General features: G+C 38.1%; 1 protein-coding gene across 2 annotated transcripts in view; it reads right to left on the bottom strand.

Moving 5' to 3' along the window:
- bcr (BCR activator of RhoGEF and GTPase) overlaps positions 1 to 21999 on the bottom strand; it is a 58238-nt gene that overhangs the window by 12444 nt on the left and 23795 nt on the right. The window contains exons 2-8 of one of the 2 annotated variants that reach the window (XM_043221608.1): positions 13107 to 13291; positions 10686 to 10790; positions 9893 to 10078; positions 6041 to 6172; positions 4228 to 4288; positions 3904 to 3956; positions 2778 to 2918 (exon numbers count right to left, since the gene is read on the bottom strand). In XM_043221608.1, the coding sequence (XP_043077543.1) occupies positions 2778 to 2918; positions 3904 to 3956; positions 4228 to 4288; positions 6041 to 6172; positions 9893 to 10078; positions 10686 to 10790; positions 13107 to 13291 (863 nt within the window). The remainder of the gene's footprint in view (positions 1 to 2777; positions 2919 to 3903; positions 3957 to 4227; positions 4289 to 6040; positions 6173 to 9892; positions 10079 to 10685; positions 10791 to 13106; positions 13292 to 21999) is intronic. The other variant, XM_043221609.1, reaches the window with a different exon arrangement.

Genomic DNA, 21999 nt, shown 5'->3' with positions numbered 1-21999 from the left:
CTTCCTCTCTTTTTCTTCTTCACCCTACATGACACAGGCGCACACACGCGCACACACACACACAAATACATACTCACAACCAAAAACAAACAAGCTTGGTATATTCTTAAATTTCTTCTGCAAACACTTGTACTGTACACTGTTTGCAAATCTATACCGGTGTCTTACCAGTCTACAGTGAACATGATGTGCATGTTTTCCTCTCTATAAAAGAGGAGATGCTCAAATGAGCTGTCTCAGCACATCAGATGACATTTTCCAACGGTTTGCCTCCAGTACAAACATGACAATAGCAATATCTCATAATCACCCACTACAAACAGACTGAAACCACCGAAAATTAAACACACTCATCTACTCAGAATAAAAAAATAGCAGCTCATACAGTTTGTGTGGTAAAGACAGAAACTCTCTGAGTTTTACGTTTAGCCTACTTAACATGCTACTAAAAATTATTACTTTCATTAGTATTACAGGCATATCGCTGAAAGCATTATCATAAAGAATTAAGTACATTTGTATGCGCTTACATTATCTCCGTGACCTAAAGGTATAGTAAGATGCAAAATGTTTATCACAGTCTGTGTGTGGTATATGTTGATGCGCATACATTTGTGATGGGCTTTTGAACAGAGCAGGTGGCTTCGACGAGCACAGGTCATCAGGTTGTGTATGTACACACATTTGATGTGTATATTCAGGCATTAGCATGTTTGGATTGCTTCTGTGTGTTTATGTGTCTTTTGTGCACACTGCAGACACTTCATATACATATTTACATTGTGAATGAGTGTGTGCGTACGGGGTCTGCAATATCACATGTGTGCAGCTTCATACAAAGCCCATCACACATCGCTGCGTGCGCATGTATCGCAGGCAATGAAAGCTGCTTTGTGAAATCGGCAGGTTCATTTGCATTTTAATTAAGTGGCTTCGACCCAGCTAGTGCAGGCCTCTGGGGCCACCCTGAATCTCTCTCTCTCTCTCTCTCTCTCTCTCTCTCTCACCCACATACCTCCAGTCTCCAGCACGGGTAACACTAGAAGCCCATAGCTAATCAACGCAACCATGACCTGAACAATCATGCTAATGCTTCAAGCTGCCCACTGATATCAGTTCTGAAGTTACTCTTAAATAATAAGATCATTGTTCATTGGCATCAACCAAAGAAGAAAGCTTAGGGCATCATACTGTACCTCTCCACTCAAGCTAGACGCATCTCTAGAATCACTAAATGAAACAAATTAATGAAACAATAAGAGGTACACTAATATAAAAATTACAGCCGATACCAATAAGCCAGTAATTATTTTTGATATAGCAGAAAACCAATAAATGGCTAAAAATATGCTGTCAAATTATTAATTACAATTAATAAAAGTTTTTGTTTACATAATACATTTGTGAGCACTGTGTATATTTATTATGTATATATAAATACACACACACACACATTATATATTTTGAAAATATATACATGTATGTAATTATATTTATATTACCGATAATTATATTTAAAAATATAAAAAGCATGTTTTTCCATATATATTTACATGCATAGGTTTGGATTTATATAGACAAATAAATACACTCAGTACACATACATATATTTTGTAAACAAAAACTTATTTTGGATGCGATGCGATTAATATAGATTAATTGTTTGACAGCACTACTATTTTGTGTAAAAAAATAAAAACTGCTATACCAAAAAACCTACAAGCAAACAAAATAGATACGCTTCAGATGTTACCATCTAAACAGTACTGTATGCCAGAGCTACGTACCAAAGTTTAATAATCATGGTCTCTTTAATTCCCTGAAGTATGAGCAATAGTATTAATGATGCAAAAAATCATGGTTATTAAATCATCAAGAAAGCATAAAAACAAAAGGAAAGTAAACTAAGACTTGTGTTTTCTCAGACTCGACTGAAAGACAATAAGCTCCACAACAACACATTGATTTCCACCAGTTTCTTTCATGCACACACTATCAATATTTGATCAGTTGGTTCATCCACACGCGCCCGAGGGAGGAAGAAATGAGGGGTGTAGAGAGTGGTAGCAAACTCCTCCTCACAGTTTACTCCAAGTAGGCGGAGCCCGCTCCACACAAGATGGCCTTTTATGAATAATCAATGAGTCGCGAGTCAGAGCGAGGTGGCTCATTAAGGCAAATTACATGCAAGTACCATCAATCACACACTGCAACAATTCATCTGCCACTCTCCTGAGGCCACATTGCTGGAATGAAGGGGGCGGCACAGGGAAAACCAAATGTATCTTCCAAAGATAATTCTCTTTAAGGGTCAGCAAGGATAGGCGCTTTCTTACCGTCTTTAACATATGACATCACCATGACTCAAGAGCATTAGTAAGCAGATACCAAAGAGATGATTAAAAATAAATCCCACTAGATCTGAGCACAAACAACTCAAATGCAGCAAAGAGTTCAGTAACAAATAGAGGATGTTTTATTTATAGCATAAACCCTCTGTGGAGTTGAAGAGTATATGCTAGTGTGAAATAGAGAGAAGGCAGAGTCGCCCAAGGATAGTTTTTGTGGAGAGCAGAGGGTGGGCCGGCTCGGAGATGGATGGAAATGCCTGGCTGTATATCCTGATGGGAACTCATTGGCTGGATGGCTTCAGGGCACCTGCACTATGTGCGACCTGGAATTTTGACATTTCTGTGCCCTTTAAAAATATGTTTTTGACAAACACTCCATCGTAAACAAGATGGAAGGAGAGGGGTAAGATGGAAGATGGAATTCACCTCTCCTTTCTTCACTGTCATGGACTGGCGACGAGGCGTGCTCTCTTCGTTAATGCTAGACAGAAAGTTCTGTGAAATGCGGAGGGCATCCTGCAGGAGAGGGTAATCCGGGTGACTAGAAGGTGTGTGTTTCAGAAGATCCTGTAAAAAACAAAAACACAAACATTCAACCAAACAACAGATATAAAGGAGACATATTACTTTCTGGTGTCCCCAGAATGTGTTTGCAAATTTTCAGTTCAAAATACCCTAACGATAATTTATTATATAAATTTGAAAATGCCTAGTTTGAGTATAAGCAGAAACAGGCTGTTTTTATCCATGCCGTTATCCCTTTAAATGAAAAATAAGCTGCTGCTCCCCGCCCCCTTTCCAGAACAGGGCTGTGTCTTTACAGTTGGTTCCCCAGATACTAAAAAACATCGGTTTTGCTGATCACGCTGAAATCATCGGTTTTAAAGATCGCGCTGAAATCATACGTTTTAAACCATATTAGTTTAAAATATTTTCTGACGCACGCATCCAAAGCATGCACAAAAAACAACGTCTTATAGTGCTTAAATGGTCAAATTCACAGTTTATGTGGAAGAACACACGAGTTACAAAAACAGTTGGTTATGTCTGAAGGTAAATAGCTGGGAAAGAAATTGCAAGTTTATATTACATCTGTGTGGCAGCAGCATAATATAGAGTGTATTAATCAATAAATGCAAGGGGTCTCTTGTCTCCTCTGAGGCTGGGACTCCAAACAGTGTTCTGTGCTCATCAATGCAGCCATAGACAGAACAGTTAGGTGTGGACTCTGCTATTCTTTAATATTGAGAACGATTTTTAGAACTATATCTTTATTGATATATTTATAGTTTTTGTGCTTGATGTGAACAAGCCTTAAGGGTTCATTGTCACGCTTTTTTGTATTGGTAGATCCAACGATGCTCCCTATGTTGTTTAAAGTGCCCTTTAGACTAAGTACACTCCTTGCAACATGGAATCTCACTTAAGATGGCCGTGGAAAGTAGACTTCCCAAGGCGATTGGAACATATCCTAAATATGAGTAATAGTAGCATTAATAAAAATTAAAACATTAATCTAACGCATAAAGAAAATATGATAAACTTGACTCACATGTAAAACAAGCGTGCTCCGGGTCACTCTGTCCACTGGTTTATAGAGCAGAGCTGGCAAAGTCAAGACAGAAGAGAACACACACACACATACAGTGGGCGATTATTCACAAGAGCCACTTTCATACTGCAGGCTCAAATGCCGATGTTTGAAACCTTATCTAATCCACCCACTCATTGGGTTTTATGCAACTGAATTTAAAATAAGGAATGACATGACATGCTGAAAGCAAAATGTGCAACACTTAAGCTCAATGAAAATACTACAGATAAAATAATGACCGTATAATACGAAAACAATAAATGCCATCCTGTTGTTTCTTACTTTCCAGTGAGTATTTGGCTGTCAGGTCCTTGCACTCCTTGGTGCTCCTGACCTTGAGACTCTGCAGAGATATCAGAGACAAACTCAGGATCAATAAACCTGTAAAGTGCACACCATCATGCAGGGCTGGTAACTGTGATCTCATAAAGAACATCAGATTACTATTACAAAACAACTATTTTCAGCAAATATTACAGCAGATTTTCTCCCGACAAATAGCTAGTTATGCTAGTATATTGCTATCAGAGAGCTTATCACAATTGTAAATAGCACACGATAGTCCAAACATTACAAGAAAAATAAACAGAAACTGCTGTTAAATACTTGACTGCCTGCTTATTCTGTTATGGTGTATATTTAACTGATCTGTCCTCTATGCTCTGTATATTAAAAGAATCCCTTTCGGCAGAGACTAAATGAATAAAATTAGCTTGTCACATTTGATCTACGTACGGTAGGAACTAAGCAAATGTTTCCTACTGCAAGCTTTACAGCGGTGGCAATATGCTCTAGAACCTACTAGAAATTGCCCACCTCCACCAGTGAGAACAAACAATTATCCTAATGTTCGCATTTGATCGTGCTAGAAGGGAGGAATATCCAAAGTGTAAAGGAAAGTAGTAGTTGGCATGACAACGGTTGGTGGGGGGAATAAAGTGGGACGAGGTGAGCATCATCATGTAGATTTTATTCCAGACACCCTCTCTTTCAAACATTTAGCAAGGCATAAAATCTCCCGCTGAACTCTGAAGAGCGCTGAGCGCCACTTTTAGATTTGCTATCCTGGTCTCTTCGGTTAATCAGTCACTCTGAGTGACCCCATGGAGGAGTGCTGCAGGTAAAGCCCTGCATAAAACCTGGAATTACTCATTCTTTGATGGCAGGATGCATCACAGTAGATCTGATTGGAAGCTAAAGGAGGATAAAAATACTTGTACTTTGTCCATACCAAAATAATGTTTTGGCTTTGTTATCAAAGTCGATCTCCAGAATCAGTAAATTTCAGTGGTACTAATAATACCAACTATATTAAAGGATTCTATAGGGCCTTTTTATGGCAGAATAACAGAATCCAGTCCTAAAAAAATGGAATTTATTTTATAACACAGAATGTCATAGATTTTCCTAATGTTTGATGAATAAATCAAAAGTTGGTTTGTTTATTTAAAACTAAATGTGACAGAAAATACAATTTAAATATGAATCTTGCATGTTCTGCATGCCTCTGTATGAATGAACATGCGGTTTCATTTACTCAGTATGTAAGTACAAGAACACATGAACATGAGAGTCATTCATAAGCAATTTACTGTTTATTTTGATAAAACCTATTGTCATATCATATAAACAGAGAAACTTAAAATGTCTTTACAACAACCTGTTAAAAAAAACTTTCAAAAACTGTGGCTACTTAATGAAGCGAAAGCACTACTAATACTGCATTTATTGTATTATGAAAATATTAATTTTTAAGGAATGTTTGCAAAAACAATTATTTAGCAGAAAAAACTTAATACAAAAATTTCTGAATAAATATATTTTTTAATCAAATAAATTATTATTTGATTTTGATTATTGCAATTTAATGAAACTAGTAATAATGGATAAATGTATAGAAAACAGAAATGGATCAAAATAAAACTATATTTGAGAAAAAAAACTTGCATTAAATTGCTGTAAAATTATGCTGTAAACATTAATTAGACAAGCTTTTTCATTAACAAAATGTAATATAACCATTAAAACAGAGTCTAGAAAAATTAAAATGGCAAAAAATGGAATTTGGAAAAATATTAAACAGATTTAAACGGACCTTGAGCACTCCAGTAGGCATTACCTCAGAGATCTCTGCAAACTGTGTGTTTGCTTGACAGCACTTCTCCGCGGTCTCCACGGCAAGTTCATAATTATCCACAAAGGCCCTGTACACTCCAAGCTGGCTAGCCTGCAGGAAGAGAAAACAAAGTGAGTCATATCCACTCATGCATCTTTTTGTCTATGTTGCCCATGTATGGTGGACTTTAAAACAGTAGGATGCAAACTGTTGAGATTTATGAGCATATCCAAGATGACAGTTCCCGCTTCTGGCTAACAGCGACACTATCAGTAATGAGTGAGATGCACGCATGGACTCGCCGTGGTGACATGGGGCGGACAGACGGGACAGTGTCATCTCTGCAGGAGCAGCTGGGCCGTTGCTGTGCGTGGCTATAGAGCCTACAGCGGTTGCCATGGCAGCAGAGGCCAACTCTACAGTGAGCAATTAATGCATGCGGCTGGCGCTTGTAAAAAGCACATTTGAAAATCTGATTTAGCCCATCCAAACTCAATAACCATCCTGTTAGACCTGGAAACCTCTCTCTGAAAACAGCTCAATCAATCTCTCAAAAACACAAATATACATTAGATGATAAAAGGGTTGTGTGGGTGTATATGCATAATAATAAATAAGCTGGAGCTGAGCTAGCTAAAACATTTGTCTGCCTGGAATGACCACGTGGATTTGACAGTTTAAGATTACATATTCAACCATACTTTAGAATACGTTTTGAATTTCTTTTAACAGTTCTAATCTGTAGTAATTTAGCTTTACATATTCATTTTATTAGCTTTAGATTACATTTTCTATTAAGTTTTTGAACTTATGTTCCTTATTGCACCAGTTAGTTCACCAAAAAAAAGTTTTTGTCAAAATTAAGTTATTCATGTATTTTTATTCTGTGACTTACTCTTATTTGTGTACTTTTTTTTTTTTTTACTTTTTATTTAGAAAATTATAGCCTCGAAAACATACAGTACCATTGTGCTACGGGCATTCACTTCCGGAACTTTGAAGCTCAATATCTGAACCCTGCTCAGAATACAGATAGAACTTTATCATTCCTAAGTAGCTATTTATTTATTTTCATGTCATTCCATACCTGCGTGACTTTAGTTATTTAGTCAGACTTTAGTTTCACCCCACAACCAACCCCAAGTGACCCCAGTGGCATCAATCCAGGTTTGGTGTTACATCCGGGGATAAATCTTTTATTTTGCACAGGCCAAAGAGACCATAAGTGAAGTCGTTTTCGCAGTGTGTGCAATCCTCTCCATGCTGAGCAGAAACAGCCGCTCCGGGCCAGAATCTATCTTCAGCGTGGCGGACAGGAATTTACTCTGCGACAACCTCATTACAGTGTGGAGAGGGATGATGACCGTAATAAAGCAACGACAACACATGCTGGGTCGAGTCAAACCGTGGCTGAGGACTGTGAAGGGATGTGTTAGGCTTAAGAAACTGAAAATTTAGAAAGGCAAACAGTGTGAAGCAGCTTCAATCAAAAGTGTTTAATACATAAGTAACCAACTAAAACTGAGAGACCATAGTCAGAGTAGACACCATGGACCTCATTTACAAAAACAAAAGTATGACGAAAAGTGTGCGTACACTTGCTTTTTTACTCAAAACTGGTAATTGATCAATAAGGACGTGAGGGGTGGTTACGACCAAATCTCACGTCAGTGTTCACGAAAGCAAGATTTTGAGTTAGGCCTACCTGAACTTATTGGAGAATTGCATTATGACAGAATTTTGTTCATTTTGATTATTTTCCAGACCGAAAATAAGGATTCACTTATTGCCACATCGTGCGCCTGCAGTGCTTATGTTCACGAAACTGATTCTACAAACAAATAGGACTTCGCAATCTAGGTAATCTATTACTCTTAACAAAATGAAATAACAAGTATGGGCTATGGTCATTTTTACGAAACCCAATGCATTTTTTTCTTTTCTTTATATCTTTATTTTATTAAATTCATCTGATCACGCAGACACCTCACGCACCCACATAACATTAGTTCTAGTTGCTTGACACTTCAGCCATTCATCATCAAACAAAAATGCAGTCAATCAAACAAAAATATACAGTTTATTTTAAAAGGTATTGTTTAGAGTTTGCAAATATGGCAGAAATGGATACATTTGGATTCTTGTCAAATAAGAGAGACTCGTGAGCTCAATGCCTTTTCATTTTTTTTAGCTTTTCAGTTATAGTAAGTGCCACTTTTTTAATATTATAGTTTAATATATAGTTTTATAGCTGCTTATTTTGTCATTCTTGTTCTGTATTACATCAAAAGTCAAAGAACTATGGAGTGAAGTTTGAGATGCATCAAAACACAACAGACAAACTAAAAAGTTGATACGTCAGCTGTTTGAGACAGCTTGAGAGAGACTTCAGCACAGCAGTGTTCACATCCTCTCAGCTTCGACACACTTCCTCGTGATGACATGACCATATGCCAGGCCCAGCTGAAGATGAAAGCACGTTCCTCTGCTCTGTGCATTTAACGATGTTTAAGTAGGTCACAGAAAAAAAATGTCTGAATTTCTCGCTGTTAGTAGAACAGCCTCCAGAGAATTTACATACATGTGTCAGCGACAGGCGTAAAACATTTAGTGCAAGTGAGCGGGAATATTAGCATCTTCCTCACAGCTGAGCGGGACAGCGAACATCACCTATGACATGCAGCCTCCTGTAACGACTTTGCTCACGATTTGCATTGCGCTTTCTTACTCAACATGAGCTGTCGGGAAGGAAGAAACAACACAAACAGCGGGAGACATTTCTATCACAGACTTTGACTATATCTTGTGCGTTCATTCATCTTCTTGTCTCTCCTGCTGCGAGCAAGTGTCTTTTTAGGGAGGCTGCCTCCTCGAGCACTGCCTCGCCTCCTGCCTACGGATTCTAGTTAATAGATGCGGGAGAGGGTGAGGGGGATCAGTGACAAATAGCCTCCGGTCAAAATGACTGCCTGACTGACTAACTGACTGTCTGAGGAAAGCCCAGCACCTTCTGGGAGAAAAACACAACTTGGCGAGTGTAGCTTCCGTTTATTAAGCGTGGGATGGTGAAAGTGGAGAACAATGAAGGGGAAAATGGGAAGATAAATAAACGTGGAATATGACTCCTTAGTGTGCCGGCCGGACAGACAGAGGAGGGATTTATCCACCCCTCCCGACAGTCAGTAGAGTCACGTGAGGAAAGAACTTAATGGAAAAGAACGGGGGGGTCAGAGATAGAGAACACAATCTTCGAATGGCACTATTAATAGCCTCTCCTCGAGACACAAAGCACACACTGTAGTATCTGCCCAAGTGGCTGGGTGAAAACAGCCAGCATTGAAATGTGATTTTCAATGTTACACAGGCTCCTGCAGTCCAGACCGTTGTGTGACTGTGCGGTGTCGCTCTAGGGCCATAAATGATTCATTTAGGATTCCTTGATTTAGAGATAAATGTTAATTCTTATTCCGCCTCATGGGGCACAAAAGTGGAAAGAGACTAGACAGCCAAAGCGTTCCACTATGATCAGAATTAAATTCTTTACTCTAAATCAGATTTTCAATTACAATTAAATTAAAAAGCAGATTATGAATACATACGTGCATTTTTTAATAGCGAACATTAATTGTTGTTTACTTCAGAGTAAAAGAGGACATATTTTATGTACAAAAAGGAGGACAGGATATTACTCATGATTATGGTGATAAAGAGGTGCACACTAAAAAAAGAGTTGGGGACTGAGTTGGGGGGTTGACGTTATACCCTGAGCATTTTTTCAATTTTATGTTGTGTTTAACTTGAAAAGGGGTCCGTTTAGAGAATTTCACTTACTTGTTTTTGGAAAAGGTCTCCCACACGTTGGTGGTGACTCCACTGCTGCACTCTGGGTAGAAGGCTATCGTAGAATTCTTTGTGGATCTCATAGAGCTCAGGCACTTTAAAGAAGATGGTTTCTATCTGTTGAACAGTCAGGACAGGCTGGGAGGTGGTGGCTGCTGCTTTCAAGGGCTTCATAGGCTGACAAAGGAACAGACATATGCACATTTTAGTGAAAATAGTGTAGTAATCAACTGCTACTAAAAGAAAAAAATTGGGTTGGTATAGCAAAAACATTTTTTTTTTACCAAATATTTTACAATTTAAAACAACCATTTTCTACCTTAATATATTTTAATAAGTAACTTATCCTTGTGATGGCAAAACTACATTTTTAACAGCCATTACTCCAGAAATGCCACTACTTTAGAAGTCATTTAAAAAGCTGATTTGGTAAAAAGCGAAAATATATATAAACTATAATAATTTTTTTGTAGCATTATAAATTATAACTTTAAACTCACTTATGATTCATTGAATCCTTAAAAACAGCAGCAGTTTCTTTAAAAAAATATGACCTTCCTTAGACTCCATATACTTGAGCTTCAGTTAGTGTGCATGTGCTTTACTAAATTTGCCCTGCTAATGTACATCATCACAAAGACATATTTATATGTATTTAAATGTATTGCTTTCTTGTTGCAGATGATGGGTTCATGATCACCTGACTAACACTTCTCACTTATAAGACCCCTTGTGCAAATTGAATCACATACTGTTAGCAAAATCAAACTTGAGGCACTTTTACCAGTAACAGCGCCTCCAGATGGCTGAGGTAGGTCTCTTCACTGGCCAGGATTCCAGACAACACCCTTTTCCTCATCTCCAATCCCTTCTCCAGGTCCAACTCCGCCTGCATGAACATAGAAAGAGCTCACACGCTTCTGAACAACATGGTCTTAAATCACATGACATTAAATTACATACTGGCAATGCTGAAAAGAGCTATAAAAAAGTGACTTGGCACTGGTTCAATGGAGCTGCTTTATGGTCTTATAATAACTGTCTTGGCTACATGAGAATCATGGGAAATTCATAACACCTTTGAACTGAATAAGTCCTTTATGTAGTGTACACTATTCACAAAGCCCTAAGTAAAGTATTAGAGATACTACAGACCTAGAATCCATCCAAAAGCAAGGCATATCTATGTATAGTATGTAGGGTTAGAGTGCTAATCATGGCTAAGTGGGCCTGAAATATTGGTTTCCATGGCCACAGCACAGGTAGTGGAAACCACAGATGTTTGTGATAGTCTCATGAGACTTTCTAGTTTAGGATAAAACATCCATCTTTTCAGTATACTATATTGACTTGAATTGAATTTTTAATCCGAGGTGATGCTAAAATTCTTTCACTGCACACATTTCTTCTAATCTACACATCTTAAATTAGATGTAAAACCCCACCTGGTGACAGATTAAATCCCGCCACTGAAACCTTCAAGTTGGGGGAAGGTGGAAATCAAGGTTTTATTCATGAACTCTTGGGTGCTAGACGTCTCACCCCAGGGGGCAACCCTGTATCTCCAGACCACCATCTTTTATTCATCCACATATTTATTAATCAAAGCATGTCAGCGTTCCAGCACATGGGAGATGAGTCAAGCTCATCTCAGATGCTCAAACAATAACCCTCGCTTATTGAAAATGCAAGGACGAGAAAGTATTTCTCATCACGCACACAACAGGCAAAAATGACAAATGGCTTCGACAAAAAAGGCACAAGTACACAGTACAGTATGTCAATATCAACTAGGAATATACAGATAAGTTATTCAAAATAATCAGCCATGTTAATGACAATTTTAACATAGTTTATATAATAACAGAGTTAAATGTTTAAAAAGGATTTGACATTAACATTTTTCACATTTTTCTATCTGAATGCTAAGTTTTGGATTTTTATATTTATATATTTAAATTGCAAACCTGAAAAAAACCCTGATATGTTACATTATGATGCCAAGTTGGCCAAAAAAAGATATTAAAAAGAGTTAAAGTGATTTCTTATACACAATAATTTGCTTATCCAAATTCCAAATTCAATCTTTTTTAGCATGTAAGATTTCCTTGACCATCGTTAGCTTAATTTAATTAGAGTATCATCTAAAACAGCTTTTTGTGACAGCATGACAAGACTATTCTTAAACATGCAATTTGTACTCATTAAAATCAAATCTGGTTCTGTGTTTGAGGAGATTGTGAAAAATGTGTGACCACCCCTCTGTAGTGTTAACTGCAGGTTTATTTGCAGCTCAATACCAGATGTTTACATAGTATGTCCCTCTTTGAAACCAACCATATTCAAAATTTCCGGGTTGTGTGTATGTTGGGTAAACAAGTAAAGCATGTAGGTGTTACTGGGGAAGGGTGCATGAGTGTGTGCAGGTGAGTATCTACTCTGTATTGATTATAATCCATGTGGGAGCTAAACACAGAGGTCATAAGGGCCCAAATAAACTGCTTGCCTCTGGGCCTGATATTGGCAGGGAAGGACATCAATCAACCTGACAGTCAAAGACTGTGTCTATAAAGCAAGAAAGCTCTGTTTCACAATCAGTAATTTAATTTGATGGCCACTATGCATGATGAAGACAATTTCCTAGGGCTCTTGAAATGAAATACCCAATCATTTCAAACCATATTAGATAACAACAGAAAACAGAAAGAATTTCTTTAGATCAAGCATGACTGAACAACGTGAGATTCTTCTGCACAGTAGCGAGCTATATAATATTTACTTTAGTGCAATAAGCACTAAATGTTCAATTAGAATTGTACTATGCAGACTCAGCTATTCAGAATCTGCAAGCTTTGAAATCTGCCAAATTTCACAGTTCACTGGTTTTGTTGTGCACCATTACTATTGAGGCTATAAATATATGGGTTTACTGGTACAATTATTCATAATGGACTGCTTCACAGATGGCATATACTTGGTGGATTCATGCATGCATAAAGAAATCTCTAATGCGTATTCTTTACCTTTGCACACCACCACCAAAGCATTCATCTCTCTATGCCCAACAAAATATAAGGAGTCTGACTAGTCAATTGTGGCATTCTGAATCTGTATTTTTGTATTTGTGAAATAAAAGTAATTATTCAACGATCAAAAACATAGATGTCAGATTCAGCACTGTCTGGTTGGTAAGGAGGTGACTTACAGACTTGGATGATTCGATCGAGCCGGAGGAGAGAGTGTCTCGACTGCTGCGGCTCTTGGAGCTGAGGTGAGGGGAGGAGGAGGGCGAGTCGTCGATGTAGGGCAGAATGTCATGGTGTCGGCGCTGCTCCTCCGCTCGATCCGCATCGTAACCGTAGGTGGGCGGAGTGCCTGTAAACGGACCATCTGTGAAAAGTAGGAAAAAAAAAATACGGTTGACAAAACCAAGTGGAAAAACGGGATCATAATTTATGGAACGTAAAAAACATCTTTTGAGCTATGCTTACTAAAATGAACTGCACGGAAATAAAGCTTCTGATTGGTAAACCAAGTTCATGCCCCATGTCTTAATGTCATCAGCTAAGAGAGTCTGTGTCAAATTCGCAGTGTTCAATTGATTCAGTTTAAGTGGCAATCTAACATTAGCCTAGAGCTCTTAAAGAGCAATGAGATTATGTCTGGAGTGGGTTTTAAGTTTTGATATTAATGCAGACAGGCCAGAACTTTCTGTATACATTAAGATCACAAATAACTTTATGGCTTAAAGAGTTTCCCTCACCAGAGGAAGAGACATAAAAGGAAGACAAACGCTCTCACTCTTGTAGAAGAGCAGCCCGAGTTCCCTCTTCCTGGACCGGTTTGGCCATTAAGCTGCTGGCAGCCGCACCAGAGGAGCTCATATTTATTCAACACAAGCTCTCAGTTAAAAACTGAGAAAACTGTTTTGCCCTCTTATAAGACAAGCACATCTGCTACCCTCTGGAAGGATTATGCAGGACATAAAAGGGTAAATTCTTGCAAACCAGTGTGAATTTCTTTTTTCTGCACAACACAAATATTACATTTTTGAAGAATTTGGGTAAACAAAATGATTGATGGTCTTTAATTTTAATTTAAAGTTTGGTTACCCACATTCTTTAAAGTGTGAGCGTCCTGTGCAGCAGCATCACTGCCTGGTTTGGGAATTGCACCGTATCGGATTGCAAGACCCTCCAAAGGATAGTGAGGACAGCTGAAAAGATCATTGGCGTCTCTCTGCCCTCTATCACGGACATTTAAACCACACGCTGCATCCGCAAAGCCCACGATATAGTACAGGACCCCACACATCCCTCACACACATTATTCACCCTCCTGCAATCTGGAAAGAGGTATCGGAGCATTCGGGCCCTCACAACCAGATTGCTTAACAGTTTCTTCCCACAAGCCATCAGACTCCTCAATAACCACACCTGAATGGACTTCCTGTTCCATAAGCATTCTTGCACATCATATTTATTGTTGTGCACTTCATATTTATTGTTGTTTGTATTTTGTGTTCTTGCACTGATTTTGTCTTTGCACTAGTTTGCACACTGGGTTTGCACTCTACTCCCCTGCTGTTTACACTAGTCTGCACACTTTACGTGGCTAAGACACTGTCTTAACTCAGTATGTGAGTTCTTTTGTATTGTGTTGTAAATGTGACTTCATGTAGCACCAGGTCCTGGAGAAACGTTGTCTCATTTCACTATGTACTGCACAGCTATATGTAGTTGAAATGACAATAAAAAGCCACTTGACTTGACTTGTCTTCTTTTGCATTCAACACAGGAAGAAATTCATGCAGGTTTGAAAAAATCTATTTTTGGGTAAATCTACCCTTTAAATTCTTCAAAGAGGTGACAGCAAAAATGCACTGCCAGCATTAAACAACTGACACACAGTGAAACTGTCAATACATCCCTCCCTTGTTTTTCAGAGTTTCCTGTTAGCAGGTGGGAAAACTCCTGCAGTTCTAAAACCAGAGAAAAGGCTACAGAAACTTTTTTGTTTTATCAAACAGAGAGAGGATAATCAATGTAAGTGTTTACTTCAAGTTAAAAAACAAGTTTTCTAAGACTTTCATGCAGTTTGATAAATGCACAATGTTCTTTGAAAGAAGTCTCATGCACACCAATGCTGCAAATATTTGATCAAAAACCAGTAAAAATAGTACTGTGAAATATTATTATCATTTAAAATTAATATATTTAAAAATGTAATTTAGTTCTAAGATTGCAAAGCTGCACTTCAGCAGTCATAGCTCCAGTTCTCAGCATTACGTGATCTTTCAGAAATCATTCTAATATGCTGATTTGCATCTTTAAAAACATGTCTTCTTATTACGAAGGTTGAAAACAGCTGCTTAATGTGTGATGCACTTTTTCAAGATTGAAATGAAATTCTAAAAAATCTTGAAATTTGATTAATAGATCAATGCTTTAAGCATTTTTATTTACTATGCTTTTGATCAATTTAAAGTAAATTTAAAGTAGTTTCTAAAAATTGTACATATAAATATGGCCGAATAGACTGTAATGGAGTAAGACCCACTGTGCTTATGCGTAAAGTCAGATGAGCATGAAACAGCTCTAGCTGACTGAGTCACACTGCCATGTCATTGCCTCAGCGTTCATCCTCCCACTCTTGCCTCTGTCATCTCTCTCTCTCCCTTTCCTACACTCTTTCTCATCCCTTCCTCTGGCTTCCCGCAGATGTCTACTGCTATTTGGCTGAACTAAAAGCATGCCATGCACATCTGGAAATCTCATCATCATCACCATCACTATAAACAAAATAAGACTATACTTCCATCCTCTGTGTGAAATCTACATACACTTGTACAGTAACGACAAAAAAGAATTACATATAAATTGGACAGTCATGACAGCGACATGATAAAATTTGTTAAATGTAAACAAGAACGCTACAATACAATTGGTTAGAGAAATTAATTAAAAAATCAAGTGTATTCAAATTCTATAGAACTCTGCGGGCCTGCTCATGGGGAGTAAATCCCAGGATCTCTCTGTGCTTGGCCTTCTCCGGTGTGTTAACAGAGGGTTATTCCCTGCAGGATAAAGAGCAGATTGAAACCTACAGCATGTCTTCCCTCAGCGGCCAACGGGTTTATGGGAAGCAGGGAAGCCTGGGAGGTGAACTGCTGCAAAACTGCCAAAATCTCATCACCATGTGTGCCAAAGGGCTTCAGATAATCCTATCATTTGGGTTTGAAAGAAAAGGAAAGAATTTGTGGGAGGAATTGGGGTGCTAATGTTTCTGTGAGAGCCGACGTCTCCTTCAGGGCTCTTTGGATGGAGAGGTGAAGGTAGTGATGGGGGCTGAGATGTTGCAGAGGTCTGCATCTGCCAGATAAATTAAAGACACGCCTTCCTCCTCCCATGTGTCACATGTTCCATTAAAGTCTGGAAATAAGAGGGCAGAAAAATGTGTATGTGTGGTACCCATGAGTGGCCAGCCTCTAGGGAGGAGAAAAAAAAACTGGGAAAAGAGATGGAAAATGACACATCAGGGATAAAGAAGTCAGTCCATTTTTTTCCCCACAGTTGGTTTCCCTAAATATCCAATTTTTGGGCAATTTAATACCCCCCACCCCTAACTATCGCAAGCACTGAAAAGAAATGAATATGAAAAACGCAAAAAGGGAGGTGAAAATTAAACAGAAATGAGTAAAGCACCGCCTCAGGCCACGAATGAATCAAACGGGATTGCACAGAGACGCTAATTTGATGAGAGGTGTCATTTTAAGGGCATAAAATAAAAGAATACTGTCTGTGTTGGCAGATATTACTCTTTCAGACTTTTCCTTAAAAAAAAACATTTAAAAATATAAAGTCAAAAAGAAAATGTAAAAAAAAAAAAAAAAAAAAAAAAAAATCAAACAAGTTTGCATTTGTGTAACTTTAAGTAGAGGTTAAAAAAAATCAAAAGGAAATCAAAAGGAGGTTACCCATATTTTTTCCTTCTTTCTGTTCAGTGTTGATTACAATACTCTGAATTTAGAAATGTGGCTTCGCAAAATCTGTTGACAGTATAAAGAGTTTTTAAATTTGTCCCATCTAAAGTACCACTGCCACAACCATCTAAGCACCGCTTTTATAAAAGTCACCACCTTGAGCAATACATTTTCAAGAAAATTACTGTCAGACTAACCCTAACCCTTAAATTTGAGGGTCTAGACGTCCAATAAAGTCCATTACAGACCATTCCAAATATGTGCCTTGAGTAAAACAGGCCAGTTAGATTTTCGTGCGGTTATCGCATATCCAAGTGGCATGTTTATCCGCAAAAAAAAATAAACATAAGAAGTGACTGGGTTGAATCCAGGAAAGCAGCCAAAACTGGTGTGTTGCAATCGTGTAGGGAAGCACCCTAGTGTGAGTAAATCAGCCTTTGTCCCAGCAAGAGGAAGAGTGAATCACAACACAACAACACAGTGAGCCACCCTGCAATCAACACAACAACCAAGCTGCCATCCTCCACCAGTCCCTATCTTTCGGTTTGCTCTGACCATACTTAAAAGCATGGCAGCAGAATCGGATTAAAATGTGTCCAAGATGATGCCAAAAATCCCCCGAGTCCTTCCTCTGTCGCAGGTTTATGTGAACGATTTAAACACGGATGTGTCACTCTCAAATCAACACCTCGGTGCATGTCTATGTGTATTCTAGCAATCACTTTTGTCGATTGTTGAACAAGCTGAGATCTGTTACACTTCCATTTCCAAACATTCAAGTGTTTTGGAAAATATAGTTCTTAAATGGCAAAGAAAATGAACGCTGTCTGGGTGAACTGAGGTCTATACTACTGCCAACTATGTCTGTCCTGTTATGTAAACAAAGAAAGATGTGTGCTGTGCTTTCTGGAGGAGGGAGGTGCTGTTGCAGAACAGGCTGAGAGGGATTGAAGTCATCAGAAATAGTTTCCTTTGATTGAATCATGACTAATTCAGTAAAGTCAGAGGAAATTCCCAGATGCATCTAAAAAGCAAGCACAACAGGGACCGTCTTATCTAGCACTCATCCCAAAGGTTATTCTGTTTACCAATCTACTTTCATGACTTATCATTCCAGTTGAAGCAGACATGAAGAGAGAGTGCTAAATATGAAAAACTAGCATCCCTTTCAAGGAGTTGGCTGCCTTGGCAGGGAACCTGGATGATAACAACTGCTATTATGTCACAATTGATTTTGGCTTTACACAATTTGCACTGATGTCAGACTTACCAACTCCACATGGTTTATATCCCCCCTAGAACCGCACGGCAGACGGAGGGTGGCCCAGTGAGGCGACTTCCTGCCAAGTGTTTGATCAGTGTAGACGCAAGAGCATACTTCTCTCTGCAGACTCTTCTAATGACTCCATTAATTAACAAGTCCTGTCATCTGCATGACTTTGATACTGTGCAACTTGCTACGAGTTCGACAACCATCGAAATCTTTGAGACAAGCGGGCAATTATGCCGTCAGGCCTAATTGAAAAGCATGACCAGAGATGGCCGGTATACATTACATAAAAGGATCTAATGATAGTATTAGTTAACATACTAGATTTTTGATGAATATTTAAGATTTGCTTGATTCACTAAAAAAGAACCACTCATTTGTAAAAAAAAAAAAAAAAAAAAAAAAAAAAAAGTTTACAAGTGTCAAATGTTTGTGAATGAGATGACATTACTCGTGCTGTAACCGATTCACTAAAAATGACCAGTTTAAAGGAGTCTTTTGTTTGTTAATTGGATTAAACTGATTGTGCTGTAATAAGAATCATTATTAAACGTTTATAAAAGTAATTGTAAATTAAGTTACACTGGTTGCAGTACATGTTTCTGATTTAAGAGGACTGGTTCATAGAGTGTTTGTGAACTGGATTATACTGGTCACGCTTTAAGTTACCGATTTACAATTTTTAGTGTTTTGTCTGTAGAGTTATTTGTTTGTGAATGAAGCTGCAAAGCAACAGTAATGCCTGTCTTAGAGAGTGACTCCACCCCAAAATAAAAAAAAAAAGGTTAAGACGAAGCTCTAAATCTCCAAGATGCTCTTTTAACACATGACCGCTTCCCCCTAATGCACCATCAGTACTGTGTGATATCCTGGATCTGGAGTGGAACCTCATTAATTTATATCTATGCATTACCTTGTGTTTTACAGTCCTCACATAGCTTTCATGAAATGTTCCATCCTTGTTTGAGGAAAGACACAGAATGCAGAAGAGCATGTTATGGATGAATAAAACAGGCAGATTTATTAAAAAGTAATAAATCTTATATCAGTGCCCTTTATGGTCTTAAATCTATTCTAAGCCTTTGCGGGTTCTTTCATCCACCACTTGTGTCACTAAACAAGTGTGTTTCACTCAAAAATAGCTTTTAAAAAGAACTGTACAGGGGCGTGTGGGGTCACCAGTGGTGAGAGAGGTTAAAGGTGGCCTGTTGTGTGCTCATGTATCTCAGGTTTCAAACGGCATATGGCTCTCAGTGCAGGTCACCAAGGAGAAGTCTGAAAAAGCTGAGTCAGCCCAGAACATTAGCACTGAAAAACCACATGCTCTTTTCCACCTCAATACTCTCTGTGTCTCTCATTCCATTTCCTATCTCTGTTCTCTTTCTGTAACGTATCCTGACAATGTTGCATGATGTTGACTAAGTCGAGTAAGCCGAAATACACATACATTCTGAGCCCAGCAGGAGCAAAATTGTCAGTGGCGTACCGAACAACTGACATAGAGTTCTGTCTCTTATCATTAGCAAACAGCAGTCTCTGACAAAAGGGGCAAATCTTCCTTAATCGGTTGTTAAACAGATGGCCGATATCACACCCCTGCCACTGTGGCATTAGCTCTTTTTAGAAACCAAGCTGAAAGATTTGTTACTTAATGTGGAGAAGTAGCCTAGGTAACCACCGAAAACTGAGAGGTTTTGACTGGCTGCTACCTGAGATTTAGATGACTTGTTTAATTAAACAGTTTGATCATTTTAATGCATCCTTGCTAAATGAATGTGTTAATTAATTAATTTCTATTTCTAAAAGAAATCTCCATCAGCTGTTTTCAAATGAAGCAGTAGTTAATACACAGAGTCACAGATCACTGACAAGCTACGCAAAGTTGCGGTAAGTATCGCAAATAAATTGCTTGCGAAACTGAACGCATTATTGCTTAGCTTGTAACAAGTTAATCTGTTTCGTTTCTTATCCAACATGTGATAAGCTGTTCTGAACAACCGTTCACTATCTATACCTGTGCAGGGCGTGGATAGATACGCTCAAACAACTTTAGCGAGTGCGAGGAAGCAGCTCTTATTTGTTTGCCAGTACACCAGTAGCTGTTTTCTTCTTAGTATGTGCTTTTCTGTTTGTTATGCACAAATGTTTACGATGTAGTGCACATGCTGGCTCACTTCCAGAAAAATCGGCTGCAAAAAAAAAAAAGACGAAAAATCTGAAAATGTACGGCCGATCAACACTACTACAAACCATGCATATACGTTTTCATCAGAGTTGTCTCTCTTTCCAAATGATTTTGTTAGGCGTTTTTGAGCAACACCTGGTTCATTCATCCTTCATCACTCATGTCACATCAATATCGTTCTTCACTTTGTCAAAACAACAGAGCCCAGCAAGATCTAAAGATACGTCCCACTGTAACGTACATTATTACATCCTCCAGCTGCTCTGGAGACAAGATCTTTCCTTCCTCCTCCTCCGGGAGAAGTTAATATATTCAATTTGGGCTAAAAGAGCACATTTAAAAGTGAAAACTCTCAGCTGACTTCCGAGTGAAGCATGGGGATCCAAGGATTGACGCAACTCTCTGGGTTTTATTCCTAGCTATAACAGAGAATCAGACTGTAAGACTAAAATACACCACCTAGTAATAATACAAAGATCTAACTTCAATTAACACTTCTCAATCTGTTTCTTTCTGGGGCTTTTTCTCTCCCTCCCATACACACCAAATTCTGTCATTATTTACTGACCCTCATTTCATCTCAAACCTGTATGACTTTCTTTTATCACTGCAAACATCTCCTTTTTCATTTCATGGAAGAAAGAAAATTGCATTGTAAAACAACATGAGGCTGAATAAATTTCATGTTCCTAAAACATCTTGTTAATGTCACTACTGCTGCTTCATTGTGTGGAAGCAACCCCTTCCGCAATAGAAAAAGAGAGGAGGACACATCCTTGAAACAGATGCCTTGACAACACAAGAGATGGATTCCACCATGGAGACAGCCAATCTGACCCAGACTCTGAAGCATCAGTCCCCCTTAGTGCACAAACATCTAGAGAATTGTCAAGGAGAACAGAAAGATGTTCTTGGACTCATTCCTGTAAAGATTTTTGTTCTTCAAACATTTCAAATTCCACTGTGAAATTTGTCTTTTTATTCATATATTTAATTTACATATACAGCCATTGAAAAGTTTGGAGTCAATAGGATTATTTTTTGTTAATTAATAAATACACACTAAGGACACACTAAACCGATCCAACATGACAGTAAAGTGTTAAAATGTTAAGATTATTTCAAATAAAAATGTTTTGTTCTGTTCTTCACTGTTCTTAAGATAATAATAGTAAAAAACTTTTCTTGAGCAGCAAATCAGCATATGCATAATCAGCATACAATTTGAAAAGAAACATGTCACAAGTTTCGATTTACCTATTATTTATGCATTCTGGAATATCGCATGAAATAAAACACGCGGATTGTAAATGTGAAGATGCAGATAGATTCCAAAAATTATACATTTGTTATGTTACATAAAAAAAAAAAAAAAAAAAAAAAAACGTATGTGGGATTAACTTTCTATCCAACAAGAAAAGATTTACATAAACTGCGATGGAAATAATAAAACACATCAAAAAAGTCAGGTGTCTTTGTGCGACAGGAATAGCTGAATACTGAATAACCAGCGGACTGATATCATTGTATAGAATATGAAATGGTGTTTTGGTTCTGAAATGGCTGGGCAAGTCTGTCATCAAATTATTTCCCAAAAATCAGGCACTCACCTCTCCGAAAACAATGACAGCATGTATTGCGCGTCATCTGCTTGCTCCAAG

Source organism: Puntigrus tetrazona, chromosome 21 (assembly GCF_018831695.1).
Source record: "Puntigrus tetrazona isolate hp1 chromosome 21, ASM1883169v1, whole genome shotgun sequence".
In the NCBI taxonomy this organism is placed as follows: Eukaryota; Metazoa; Chordata; class Actinopteri; order Cypriniformes; family Cyprinidae; genus Puntigrus; species Puntigrus tetrazona.
The sequence above is the reverse complement of the archived record's forward strand: the minus strand, read 5'-3'. Positions and strand labels throughout refer to the sequence as shown.